The 13338-nt window shown below is 36.5% G+C and overlaps 3 protein-coding genes across 3 annotated transcripts; all 3 read right to left on the bottom strand.

Annotated features, from left to right (window-relative positions):
• Nucleotides 1-4943: 4943 nt before the first annotated feature.
• LOC138140359 (uncharacterized) lies at nucleotides 4944-5793 on the bottom strand. The gene is made up of 4 exons (XM_069061348.1): nucleotides 5621-5793; nucleotides 5415-5573; nucleotides 5182-5349; nucleotides 4944-5135 (listed from the first exon to the last, which is right to left on the bottom strand). Exons 1-4 carry the CDS (start codon nucleotides 5687-5689, stop codon nucleotides 4977-4979), a joined length of 555 nt encoding a protein of 184 aa, XP_068917449.1. The 5' UTR covers nucleotides 5690-5793; the 3' UTR covers nucleotides 4944-4976.
• A 52-nt stretch (nucleotides 5794-5845) lies between these two features.
• LOC138140354 (sterol carrier protein 2-like) lies at nucleotides 5846-8619 on the bottom strand. Its single transcript, XM_069061338.1, has 7 exons — nucleotides 8422-8619; nucleotides 8249-8375; nucleotides 8010-8203; nucleotides 7769-7959; nucleotides 7481-7718; nucleotides 6752-7388; nucleotides 5846-6156 (listed from the first exon to the last, which is right to left on the bottom strand). Exons 1-7 carry the CDS (start codon nucleotides 8458-8460, stop codon nucleotides 5966-5968), a joined length of 1617 nt encoding a protein of 538 aa, XP_068917439.1. The 5' UTR covers nucleotides 8461-8619; the 3' UTR covers nucleotides 5846-5965.
• Nucleotides 8620-8894: 275 nt separating this feature from the next.
• LOC138140353 (protein DENND6A) lies at nucleotides 8895-13223 on the bottom strand. Its single transcript, XM_069061337.1, has 8 exons — nucleotides 12899-13223; nucleotides 12578-12850; nucleotides 12345-12530; nucleotides 11578-11810; nucleotides 11282-11466; nucleotides 10959-11230; nucleotides 10700-10912; nucleotides 8895-9989 (listed from the first exon to the last, which is right to left on the bottom strand). The coding sequence occupies exons 1-8, from the start codon at nucleotides 13028-13030 to the stop codon at nucleotides 9792-9794; spliced, it is 1692 nt and encodes a 563-aa protein (XP_068917438.1). The 5' UTR covers nucleotides 13031-13223; the 3' UTR covers nucleotides 8895-9791.
• Nucleotides 13224-13338: the final 115 nt, after the last annotated feature.

The raw sequence follows: 13338 nt of genomic DNA on the forward strand, positions 1-13338 counted from the left end.
AAAAAGAAGACATTAAAAATTATGTGAACCAAACTAATTTGATGAGTAATTAATTGAAGACCACAAAACAAATAAAAATGAAACAGGATAAATTTTAGTAATAAAACAGTGAAAAAAGTTCTAGAATATGACGAAAATTTAAAAAAATGATTTAAAAAATGAGAAACCTGACGAATATGTAGTTTAATTATTGAACTTGCATAAAGAACTGGGACGAGACTGCAGGCGAGTGAAAAAAAAATGGAAAAGCAAAGCAAGAAATAAAAATAAAATAGGATAGATCGGTAAAAAATTCCATCATGTAAAGAAAAATAAATTCTGATTCATACACGTACATAAAATAAATAAGAAAGTAAAAATGTTTCCACTAAATGGTAGTAGTTCATACTTAACATCATTTGATACCAAAAATGTTTTCTTTCACGTCGTTTGCGAAGCAAACTGATTATTCGAAGGGAAAATAAATGATCAAATGAGTAATGAAATTTTAGCCTCATTTAGCTTTCGTGACGTTAGCCACGGCGCCGCGGCCATCTTGAAATAAATCGTCGGAAGTCGTAGACGGTGGAAAACCTAAAACACCCGTAGTTAAAAACCAGTTTGTCTGTGTGTTCTGGAATAAACTGCACAGTTTAAAAAAATAGAATGAAGAAAGAGCAGTTTTACTGCATCATTTTGGTGTGTGCGGTGTCGATCCCTGAAGAGATGTTATTCTTGGTTTTGTGTAATTGTAATTACATCCCGCTCGCGAGTCGCGGTACTAGTACTGCGGTTCGGTTTCTGTTGGGGGAGCGTAAAAATAAAGCAAACAGAATTATACGCAGGTCCGCTTTAGTATTCGGCAATAAAATAAATGTCGGGAAAGTTCGTTTAACATTTCCAACCTATTTAATTAATTGAAAAGGTTACGAGCAGCGGTGTCGTCATCTCCATGTAAAATACGCATCGATAATTTCTCTAACGAGACCGGAGACGAAAAATGGTGAGACGGATCCGGAGACCCACCTGCGAAGAATGCTGAGCCTTCGGAGTCAAGTTCAACGTGGTTGTTGTTCAAGGTTCCGCTTTCTCCCATCAGGTTATTCGAGTCTGAGTTCCACACCGGATTCGTACTCGATTTGTTAATGGTGTGGTCATGAGAAATCATCTTGCGAAGTGTATGTCACCGACAAAGAATTTATTCACCGCGTTATCCCCGAGCCCACCTCTTTGTTTACCAATTTCCATTTGTATTGCAAATTGCACGACACACTTCGCAGGATCTATGCAAATTCGGGTGGAATCTTTGACGAGAGAATTTTGTCTGCGGACCGAACGCAGTAAAACAGAAAGATGTCCGAAATTGAAATTGAAATTGAACATCTCTTGCCGCAACAAAGACTCTTGCAACAGACTCGTTCGTAACAATTACTCGGACACCCACTGTTGCAAGATTTTAATTGCTAAACCGATCTTTCGGCGGTGTGAGCCGCCACCAAATCTGGGTTACATGGACGGATATGGAGATTCACTCTCTACCATCACGGCTATTTTCGGAAATTCGCACTTTTGGGAAAGGAGGTGTCAGCATCGGGAAATAAATCACTCGAACGGCCCCAGTTTATTAATTTTCATACAAATTGCCCCAACTAATTACAAAACACATCACTTTTAGAACCAATTTGTCACCACTAGAAAGATTAATTGTAGACATTTTTTCCCCGCAATTACAGCTACTTTTTAATTTTAATTAAAATTCGTACAACCGTGACCTATAATATTTCATCCCCTAAACTAATTATCACCATTTCCTCATCAATTGTTGTCTTACTTCGACCTTCGATGCTTTTTACTATTTTACTCGTATTAACGATATTATTTGTGGCGACGTGACCGAGCATTTTTCTGCACACTTAAGAACGCCGCAAACGAAAAGACTAAAGCAAAATTGTCTCAACTTAATTAAACCACTTATCAAATAACTTCTATTTTCCTAAACGGACGGTTTTTTATTCGACCCTAAAAAAATCAAGATAAGAGCTCTCCAATTCCTCGAAACATTTGATTAGTGTCATTGTCTGGAAGAGTCTGCAGAGCCACTGTTTTTTCACATAAGCAGGATTCGGAAACGTATTATTACATCCGAATGAACATCTCTCGATGCCGATCTACATTATATAAATTTTCAAAAAAACTTATCCTTTTAGACAAATTTTATTTAAAAAAAAATGAGGGGAAAATAGTTGAAAAAAACCTAAATGTGTACAAAAATAATTTCAAATTAGAACATATAAAATAAATAAATAAGGTAATTGGCGATATCGGCTACCGTTGGGGGCGCCACTGAGCCACTGTTGTCAAGTCATACTCCCGCTCGATCCGGCTTACGTCTGTGCATTGTTTTTTAAAATAAGTTGTTGGATTTACGTAAATTTTCGGTTTTTGTGATGGCTTTTTTTAAGGTTACACAAAACTACAAAACTTTAGTTTATTAGAGGCTACAGCAGAAAGCGGATGTGTCGTGGAAGGTGTAAAAGTGTTGTGTGCGAAGTTAATTTTATGTGGTGTTACTCAACTGGTGGAAAACAAGGTAGGTACGAAATTTTTGGATTATATCTACAAACAAGTGTCACCCAATATAAATCATTTCAAAATATAACCTTAAAATACTACATATTATTTAATTTCCAAATGTAGTGTTTTCCACAGAGCCTCATATAATTGGAAGAAGATTTCCCCATGATTCCTTCTCTTTACCCGGTCTTTAGAACCGAAAACATTTTCGTGTTACAGCCAAAAATACAACAATTTATTTTTTTGTTCGACATTGTCAGAATTTGAGAAATTTCTCCTGTGTAAGCGAATTTTGATAAATGTCACAACTTGTCAAAATGAAACGTCAAGCTAATTTTAAAGATTTTAAGCGATTTGGAGCCTTTAGGGGGCTCGTCGAACAAAAAAACGTTGTATTCAACTCGTTCTTGTGTAAATTGGACCTTTTTTGACACTCGTGGGCCTTTAAAACGCTCGTTTCACTCGCGTTTTAAACTGGTCTACTTATGCCAAAAAAGCCCAATTTACACACGAACTCGTTAAATAAACTACTATTATCGGTCTTATTTTTGGTCATTTTTAATAATACATAATAAATAATAATTTTAATAAATAATAAATTTCAATTAAACCGTCATTTTGTTTTAAAAACACAAATCATTTGAATAGCCACCAGCTTGAGTGTCTTAAAATTTTGCATACAATTCACACCAGATGTCTCACTGATAGCTGAAATCGCCAATAAAGTACATTTGTTCTTGGCTAGTTTCTTGACATTATTAATTATCAAAATAAGATTTTTTATTTTTACAAATATTGAAAACTTTATAATTTGGATTTTGAAAAAAATAAGGGACTTCGGAGATAATGTCAAATTAATGTTTTGTATAAAGAAGCTGCGAAATATTATTATAAACTGAGAATGGAACAGAAGAGAGATAGGAAAGAAAGAAAAAGAAATGAATTAAGGGATAAACGATAAATTTCGACTATAAGATCGTAAAAAATGTATACGTAAATACGACCGTAAAAGATTGGATTTTTTTCTTTATTCTTTTTATTAATCTTATTATTTTTTTACGTTGGTATCTATTATTATTGATATTACGAACAAAAATGAATTTCCTACTAATTCACCGATTTCCTCGATTTGTATTTTTCCCCATTTTGGGGATTTTGATTATTTGTTGAACTGGAGCGCCTCGAACTGATATTTCCTCCCTGTCAGAACGACCACCTCGAAAATGACATTTAACATAATCTAACCCGCATTCTGCAGTAAACGCTTTACCAACTAGAATTAAATTAGTCTATTTACAAAACTTTCCAACTACGCAAAACAAGATTTAGACAAATTAACGTATCCCTTAACACCCGAATTCGGTGAAAAATTAATTAAGACGCACAGCATCAAACTTTAAAACAATCAACTTTAAGGTGTTTCCGGTTCATCATGATTTAATTTTTTTCCGCAGAAAAAAGTTTTCTCTTGTTATTTCCCTATTTACACTGCTGTGCAGAAAAATCCCGTACACCTATTTTTCGCTGTGTTAAGTCGGTCTAGATTGGTTTTGACGTTTTATTTGTCAGTGTCAAACAACTATTACATTTTCCTAATCACAAGTAGGTACATAAAATTGTGACAATCTCACCGACAGTTTATAACCAATTTACAAATATAATGTCAAAATCCACATTTACAAAGCACAAAATACTGGAAAACTTGATTGTTTGTTTTTTGAAGCGTACGCGATTTTTCTGCACAGTAGTGTACATATTTCCTCTGCTGCATGCAAGTTTTTGGTCCAAGAACAAACTAATTCGCTCTCGATTTAATAGTTTTGTCTAACTTAGGACACGGTTGCGCGATCGTCTGCACCGGTATCATAAAAACCGATCATATTATGTCTGTTCCGTGCCTGTAATGTTCTTTTTTTCGTATTATTTAATAACGAGAAACGGAACAAATTGCGTTGGAGAAAAAAGTTGCTTTAAAATAAAATACATCGTCTGTAGTTGACGACTGGGCGCCACGCTATAGTAGTTCCACCGATTGAGCAACGCGATTTACAAATAAAAGAAAATTTGCCATTGACCTACGTCTGCAGAGACGACAGGTCATTGCAAGAATCTATGTCATGAGGGCAAACCGCGATTGGTCTTCACTCTTCACTTTACAATTACAACGTACCCATTTAACAATCTTGCCGGTACTGTACTAATTGATTTTTCCAACAAGTGAAAATCCAACATTTCCACGATGTTGTTCGTATAAATCGAGATATTTTCAATCACGTGCGACAAATAACTCAAAAGAAAATTCTTCCGATTCAAAGTTGTTGGTGCATGCGGAACCTCAAACGAAATGAGGCCGGAGCGGCATCTTTCGACAAGTAGAGAAACTACCAAAAGCGCGAATTTCAAATTGCTTTTATTTAGTCGCATCAGGAAGACACCAGTTGGCCTTCGAACTTAACACAAAACAAAACTCGATTGGTTTTTTCTCCTAGGCCGTAAGCGGTGGCGATCCAGTACCATCCAGATACCGGGAGATGGGAAAATGCGGAACCGTCAAATGTACCATTCCTCACATAACTCACACCCTACAAGAACCACTCAAGACTTGTCGCAACCTACGTTATTTTAAACCTTTCTGATGGGACAGTGCATCGGCGGGTCTGACATTTTCACGAGTGGGGACCAGGGTTTGTTTTCGCCGTTGATCAAATCGCACAAATGATTTATCACCACGGTTTGATATTTTTCGCAAGAATCTAAAGATTCCCTCGACTGGCAACGTTTCAGATCTAATTTCAGCTAAAAAAAAGTCAATTGTTACAGTTGTAACTGCATGAACAAAACCCAGACGCGACTTGTGTTACCTTCAAGCCTTCCTGAAGGTTTTCTCTGGCTACAGAAACCAAAGAAATCAAGTGGATTTTATTAGAGTACTTCAAGTGGATATTTTTTAATACAATGGGGGCGTTTTCGTACCCACGACACACGCCTTCGAACTTGTAAATTCTTATCGTTTTTGGCCGCTAGAACAGCAACGTAAAAGTCCAAACAAAAACTTATTGTTAGTTACCAAAATATCCAACATGTCCGCGCCGACCATTACAAAAAAACAAAACGACATCAACTTCGCCAACGCCATGGCGAACGCGTTGAAAATTGTTCAAGTTTCGACTATTTTAATAAATCGGTCTTATCGTCGATCTACAATCGCGACACACCAAATTATTTAATTAGTGTTGTAGTCAATTGTCCTTCGCTGCGGTCTCATTAACTTAATTAAATCAAACCCTCCATCTACTAACCATTGTTTATTTAATAAAAAAAGGATATGCTGGCCTAAACCTGAACATCAGTCCATTACCGTAATTATAAATGAAAACGTAACAAAAACCAAGTAAAACAGAACTATTGATAATTACAATTTGGAGCGAATGTCTGCGATTGTATTGGACGCAGTGCGTTGGAGTTCGGCGAGTTTCAGGGCCAAGCCCATGTTCCCTTGGATCTTGACTTTGCCCTGGAAGAACGCCTTCTGCGGGTTCAGTTTTCCGGTGATCAAGTCGACGATGTCGCCGTCGTTCACGATGAAGGTGACGTCGGGTTTTACTGCAATACAATAAACGTGGCACTTACTCCATAAAACACTTACAATATCATTCAAACAAGTAATCCAACACTTTGTCATTCATTTGGTGTTCACAATTATAACACTTTATTAATTTCATATACAAAAACTTTTTTCTAGCGTCAGCTTTACTTCAATAATAAAGTGTATTCAGTGCAAGGAAAGAAATCAATTAATTAAATTAATAAAGTTTTTATAATAAAGTTTTTGTTTGACCTCGGCCGTTCAAAAGTGTAGTTTGAGTGATCCCCGCAGAGCGCTAGTGTACGAGCATTTTTTGGGGATATTATTCGTTTTAAGTTTTTGTCACCGAGAATTTTTCTTGTTCAAATGACATTTTGAATTTGAAGTCAAAAAACTTTGTTTTTTGCTGCTTTGAAATTAAATCCGTGAATCTTTCCCTTATTGTTCGTTGTTTTTGTGTTTAGTGTTACATTGCGCATTGATTATTATTTAAGCGTGAAGCGCCATTTGCGGAAATTGGCTTTTTCTCAGAAACATTTTCATAATGCATTTTTAATTAAATGAACAAGCCGGTTACAATACCGCAGGTCGCGGTTTCGTCATAAATCTTACATGTGGAGTTGAAGTGAATGGTTCCTTTGCCCACTTTGGCGTTAATAACCCAGTACCCTTCTTCCCCGCTGGGTTTCTTCACTTTGAACCCGTAGATCCCTCTGTGTTTTTCAATAAGATTGTCTTTATCTTCGGCCATTGCTTTTTCCAAGAGTCTCAAGTAAGGAGTGACGATGAAATCATCTTCGGAGGACGCCGCGGCGACTTTCCTCGACCCGATTTTCCTATTCCTATACTCGGGGAATCCCAGTCCATACAGAGCGACGACAACTGCGCCCCCTAGACCGATGTTGTGCTGCAGAGCCAACCTCGCGCCTGGGACTTGTCTACCTCCGGCTTCATTTCTCAATTGCCAACACAACTCGGCGCACTGGGCTAGACCCGTGGCCCCTAGGGGATGCCCTTTGGAGATGAGACCACCGCTGGGGTTCACCACGTATTTGCCTCCGTAAGTGTTGTCACCGCGATCGATCAGTTCTCCTGCTTTTCCAGGAGGACAAAGGCCCAGAGCTTCGTAAGTTATCAACTCGTTAGCGGAAAAACAGTCGTGGAGTTCGACAACTTGAACGTCGGTCGGGTTGGTGTTGGTCTTGCGGAATAGACGATCCGCTGCTGTTTTTGTCATGTCATAACCGACCTAAAAATAAACGCGCGATAAGAAACTATTTTCAAAATGTTATCAAATCAAAACAATTTACTTCAAACAATAACTGATAAGGTGGGACTTACTAATTTTATACAGCTATTTTCTGCGAATGTTGAGGGAAGATCTGTGGCCATCTCCATACCTAAAATTTCGACGGCTTGGGCTTCAAGGCCATGACTCCTGACAAAACGCTCTGACACTACAATCGCAGCGGCGCCACCGTCGCTAGTGGGACAACATTGCAATTTGGTCAGAGGGCCAAAAACGCTAGGAGAGTTTCTGATCTGATCCAGAGAATATTCTTCTCTAAACTGAGAATAACTAAAAACAAGCGGTTACATTCGCAAATAAATTGTTTGAACGCGACATACGGATTGTTGACCGAGTGTTTGTGATTTTTATAAGCGATTTTCGCAAAATGTTCGGGTTTCGTTCCGTATCGCTTCATGTGTTCGAGTCCCGCGTTTCCAAACATTTGGGCCGTGAGAGGGGCTTCGTTCATTTCGGTCAATTCAGCCATCAACTGTACATGTTTGTCTAGGGGATTAGTACGGTCAAAAAACTACAAATACATTATTGAGACCAAAATAAATAGATTTCGTGAGGAATTACTTTAGCTGAAAGACTGCCTCTCTCCATCTTCTCAAAACCAAGAGCCAAGACGCAATCATGTTTTCCAGACTCTACAAACTCTTTTGCCAGCATCAAAGCAGTGGAGCCGGTGGAACAGTTGTTGTTGACGTTAAATATCGGTATTCCGGTCATTCCTACCTCGTACACCGCCCGTTGGCCGCTCGTGGAGTCGCCTAAAAAGGTACATTAGCTGGGGCAGTCGTGTTTTCGGGAATTACCGTAAACGTAGCCGCATGCCGCCGCCTCCACTTCTGAGATTTTGACGCCGCAATCTTCGAATGCCTTCGTGATGGCTTCTTTGGCGAAGGCCGGGTAGTCATCACCCCTTTTCCCGGGTTTTTCAAACTAAATGTCAAATTTAAGTTTGTTTCTTAACTCAGCGCCTACTTACTTTTGTCATTCCGACGCCGACGACGAAAACGCGCACCATTTTTGCGAATTTTTCGACGAATCTCTTCAAAATACGTTGCTCGTTCTTCTGACAAACGGAGAATGACGTGCACGGCACTTTGCAACAACACGTCGCCTTGTTGTTGATAAAAAAGTTGTCGAAAGTCGACTTTGACACTTCCTTAACCTTCTTAGCGTGAGCTTGACTCTGATTGGTCCGTTCCCTAAAACGATCTTTACACGCTGATTGACATCACAATTAGGCGACTTTCACCTTCATTATTTTTTAATTGTGATGTTCTTATCATCTCTTTCTCTTGTTATGGTTTTTGGAATGACAGAAAACTTTAATGTCATTGTTTTCATCGTAAGATCCGGACAAAGTTTACAGATGTTTTGATTAGAGATAATTATGTTTTCTTATGAACGTAATCAGAACTAGATGACTGGTAATTTATGCAAATAAAAACACGGTGATCAAGAATAACTTTATTTTTACAATTTGGTATATTTTATACACATCTTGAAGCATACATAAGTTTTTCAATTTCTTAAAAAAATAATTCACAACTTCTTGGCCGCATTCTAATACACATTTCAACGTAATGGAAGTGAAGAAAATTGTACACTACTAAAAATCTGCATGGTAATAATAAAAATAAAAATTATTCACTCAAATTACTCGACATGTCTATTTATTGCTGTAAGTAAGGCTGTCAAGTTGGTAACCAACCAAATAATCTATTTTTATAAGTAGTTTTACACACTATAATCTTTTCTAAACTATTAAACATAATTGACAGAAAGGGACTTATTTTTAATCTACAAATCGCTACGAAATTACTGAAACTAATTTAGATATCTCACAATTATAATCGGATGGAAATTGACTGGCAGTTAAGGCCATTTTGGCACATTCTTAATTAAATTTGAATTTTACAACAGTTGTGCAAACCCTGAGTCTTTAATTCAATAATTGAATTTTTTAATTAATTAACTAATTAGTAAATTTGCACAACTAGTCACGATCTGAATTTGTTCTTCGCTCTAAACCGTAAATGCAAATCAAACCAGGAACATAGTCACTAGTTACTCTTTTGATCAACAAGTTATAAAATTTTCAGGATTGTATAAAAACAGTAAAAAAATAATGCAGCACCCAACACTCTATGGACGCCACATAAATTACTTATAATACAAACCAACAAATCCTCCCTATTAAAAATAAAATTGTAACTTAAACAAAATGCGTTACTGTTAAAAATTATGACCGTTTTACATTTAAAATGAACGACTAGAAACTAATTACATATTAAAATACGGTATGAAGAATTTGAAAATTGGGACAACTGGGAAGAATGAACGCAACTATCATGTAACTTGGAAAACATTTTTCAAATCGTCAGGGAGAGAGCTAATAATATCTTGTAGTCTTTGATTCAATTTTTCTTTCACTTTATCATTAACAGGTATGTTAATTTCGTGGCATTTTGTAATCTTGTCTTTTATTTTCAACATCATGTCAACAACTTCAACTTCCGGTTTACCCTGTACCCAGTCTTTCAAGTCCTGAAACACCAACTCAAATCAACGAATGAAATACCACGAAGGACATAAACACACAAAAAAACAACTCAAAACTCGATTCAGTTTCTATAAATACACTGACCGGCACAAAAAACAACTCATTATGATTTCTTTAATAAATGATCTTGAAATTATATTTGTGTTTATTTTTCTTTATTATTTGTAGTTAAATTGGGATATTTTCAATAATCGGGAGTGCTATGGTCACCATGGCAACCGAATTGTTTTGTTTAAATAAATTATTAGAAAATTTGTGCTACTTCCATGTTGTTTTTGTCGGTTGATTTACGTGTTAAAAGATTAATCTGACAATACGAGATACATAAAAAAATTTCTAAAAAATTACTTTTATTTTTTTTTAATTTAAATTGTTTGCTGCGTTTAATGTTTTGTTTGTCGGATAATCTTCGGCAAAGAATAACTTAAATAACACTTATCAATACATGATATGAAAAATTTTTTCTAAGACAATGAATTACTTAATTACATTAATAAAATTCAAAGTGTGTCGTTTTTTGTGCCAGTCAGTGTATTACGCGAGTAGCTGGAAACTTCGATCGGAGTTAAATTCTTGTTTGCTCTAGTTTTTGTAATGTTTACAACATCAATTAGACTTTTAGTGTTGCATCACAAACATCGAGATAGTGTTAGTCAAAAGTAATATCGCTCGTTAGGAATTTTATGACACTTACCGCATTGGAAAGCGCTTCCAGATGTAAGGCTTGCAGTTTCAAAGCTAGATCGGTGTATCTCATATTGAACCATCCATTAAAATTTGGAGATCTAAAAAATTTTCTGTACAATCCAATCCAATCACCTTTGATTCCTGTGGTAAGCTGAGGTCCTGCCGCTTCTAAAGTGGCGATGAAATCGTCAGGATTGAAAGGTAAAGGGGTTGGTGCTGCCTGAAATAAATTCGTGAAAGCTGAACTCCCTAAAAAATGTCCATACCTTAAATGGCGATATGTTCTTTTGTAGTGGCATTAAACTAGCGATATATCTTTCTAAAGGTATCATAAAACTTTGGGTGAGCTCTAGTAAGTGTCGTCGTAACAAAGCCGACTGTACTTCAAACGGTCTCCTAGAACTCACTCCCGAAATTAATTTTTTAATAATATTTTTGTCTTTCTGCAAGAAGGGTTTGTAAGTTGTGTATACACCTGGACCGTTATCTAACATTTTTGAATTGCCGTTTTTCTTAAGTTTAAACTTCTGAGTTTGACCTGAAGTTTGACAAACATGTTACGCAGTTGCGACAAATTGGAAAATTCTACCTAAGTCGTTTCCTAATCGTATCGTGTGAGGCCAGTGATGGAGAATTTTTGCAAAAAAGGGATTTGTTACGCCTAGAACTACTGGTGGAGGGCCTTGTACTTTACTAGTAAATTGTTTGAATTCGCTATCGTGTATCGTGAAGTAGGGACGGTAGTCGCCGCAGAACTTCAGTGGGGAAATAATCCTGGAAATAAACGGATGATGAAATCTTTTCAAAAGAAATTCACAATTGTAGCAGTCACAAAAGGAGAAATTATTTTTATATTATAATTTATGTGATTTTTTGCATCGTTACCTTGTTAGTGCTAACACCATTGACGAACAGTGAGTTGGAGACGTCGCCATGACGATTAGAGGCTCCGACGTAAGTATCAACTCCCACAATAAGTGGATGTGTGACAGTACGGGCTGCAAAATCTCAAAATAATTTAAGTCTTCCACAGAAGTCTGTATCTGATTCTCTGTGGTTTCTGTCAAGGCCGCCAGCTGTCGGCTAGGCGAGTTACTGTTGGACTGAGGAATATGTATCTGAAATTTTGTATTATCAACACAATAATTTTAGCTTCCAATAAATAACGAAATAAATAAATATACAGGATGTATCTAAATTTTGTGTTAATTTTAACACATAGCACAATTAAATGAAACATTATTTCTATTTGAATTTTTTACGAAAAAGCGTTACAGATTGATTTAAAATTTGGAATAAATTAGTCATCAAAATGTATACCCGCATATGGCTAAGGGCGAAAATTTTCTGTTGTGATGGGAACGGGACCTTGCCAAAAAAGTTACATTGTTATGGAAAAAATATATAATCAAAATTAAAATTCTCATGGTTACAAAAAAATAGAGATCACACAAAACGACTCGTTCGGTAAAAATCTTGGAATCTTTCGCGAATTTTGCAAAATGTTATGGAGAAAAGTTTCATAAATTGGCGAGTTCTTTCATTGGTTAAAATTAACACACGTATTTCAGATACACCCTGTAAATAAAAAAATATTTGTTTTATTTTATATCCTGTATATTATTGATATGTATGTTTTTGACGTCACTCACTTGAAACACTAGGCCTAGGAGGGGCAGATTGAGCGTTTCTCCAGGCGCTGGAGGCGGCCACCTCTCAATATTGCAACAAGCTGCCTCCAAGCTAAGTTCGCCGTGTTCAAAATATTCCGGCGCTAGTAAATTACAAATCTTCATAAATAAATTGTTGAAGGGCAATCTAGTTAATATAACAACACTCTACAATCCATAACTTAGTTATGTAATTATCATATGACACAGTGTACCTTTTGAAAGTAGCCCCTGGGCAAGGTGTTATCTTTGACTTGCCTGAAATAAACATAGCCCCAATAATATGAAGAATGTATCTGTAGCACGGGTACACATTTTGTATTGTATTGCATATGTTCATCCCGGCGCGTATTTTTTCCTGGACTGTTGGGCAACCTGATTATAAACGTCGTGTCTCCCATACATCCCGAATTCGAGTCGGGAAAGGCCAAGTAGCATATATTTGTGATTTCTTGCTTTGTTAGCGTGACATGTCGCGGATATATCCCCTGGAATCGTAATTTAGGTTAAGTTAACCTCAAAATTTTATGACCGACCTCGAGTGCTTGTCCTAATTCTAAATCAAAATTAACGATACAGATGCAGTGGATCCAGTTTTCGAAATTTTCCCAAGTGTACTCGTCAACTTTCTCGTCGTTATTGCTTGTTTTGGCTGCTAAATTTGACATAATTGGAAAATCACACCGACGTGAAATAAACTAATTTAAAGTCATATTTTGTTCAAATTATCACAAATTCATCCTAAACACAAACTTATTGTCACATGCTTTTACTGTAAACGTTTAAAGATTTTTGATACCTTCAAAACAAAAACATATGTCAAAAAATCAACAACAAGTGCAGTTATGCAACCAGTGACACCACCACAACAAATTTAAATCCCCACCGAAGGCGACATAATCCTTGGGACTTTTAAATATTTAAAAACCCTCCTATTTAAATTTTAAAGTCTGGTCCTGGGCACTATTCTCGGCCA

Source organism: Tenebrio molitor, chromosome X (assembly GCF_963966145.1).
Source record: "Tenebrio molitor chromosome X, icTenMoli1.1, whole genome shotgun sequence".
Lineage (NCBI taxonomy): Eukaryota > Metazoa > Arthropoda > Insecta > Coleoptera > Tenebrionidae > Tenebrio > Tenebrio molitor.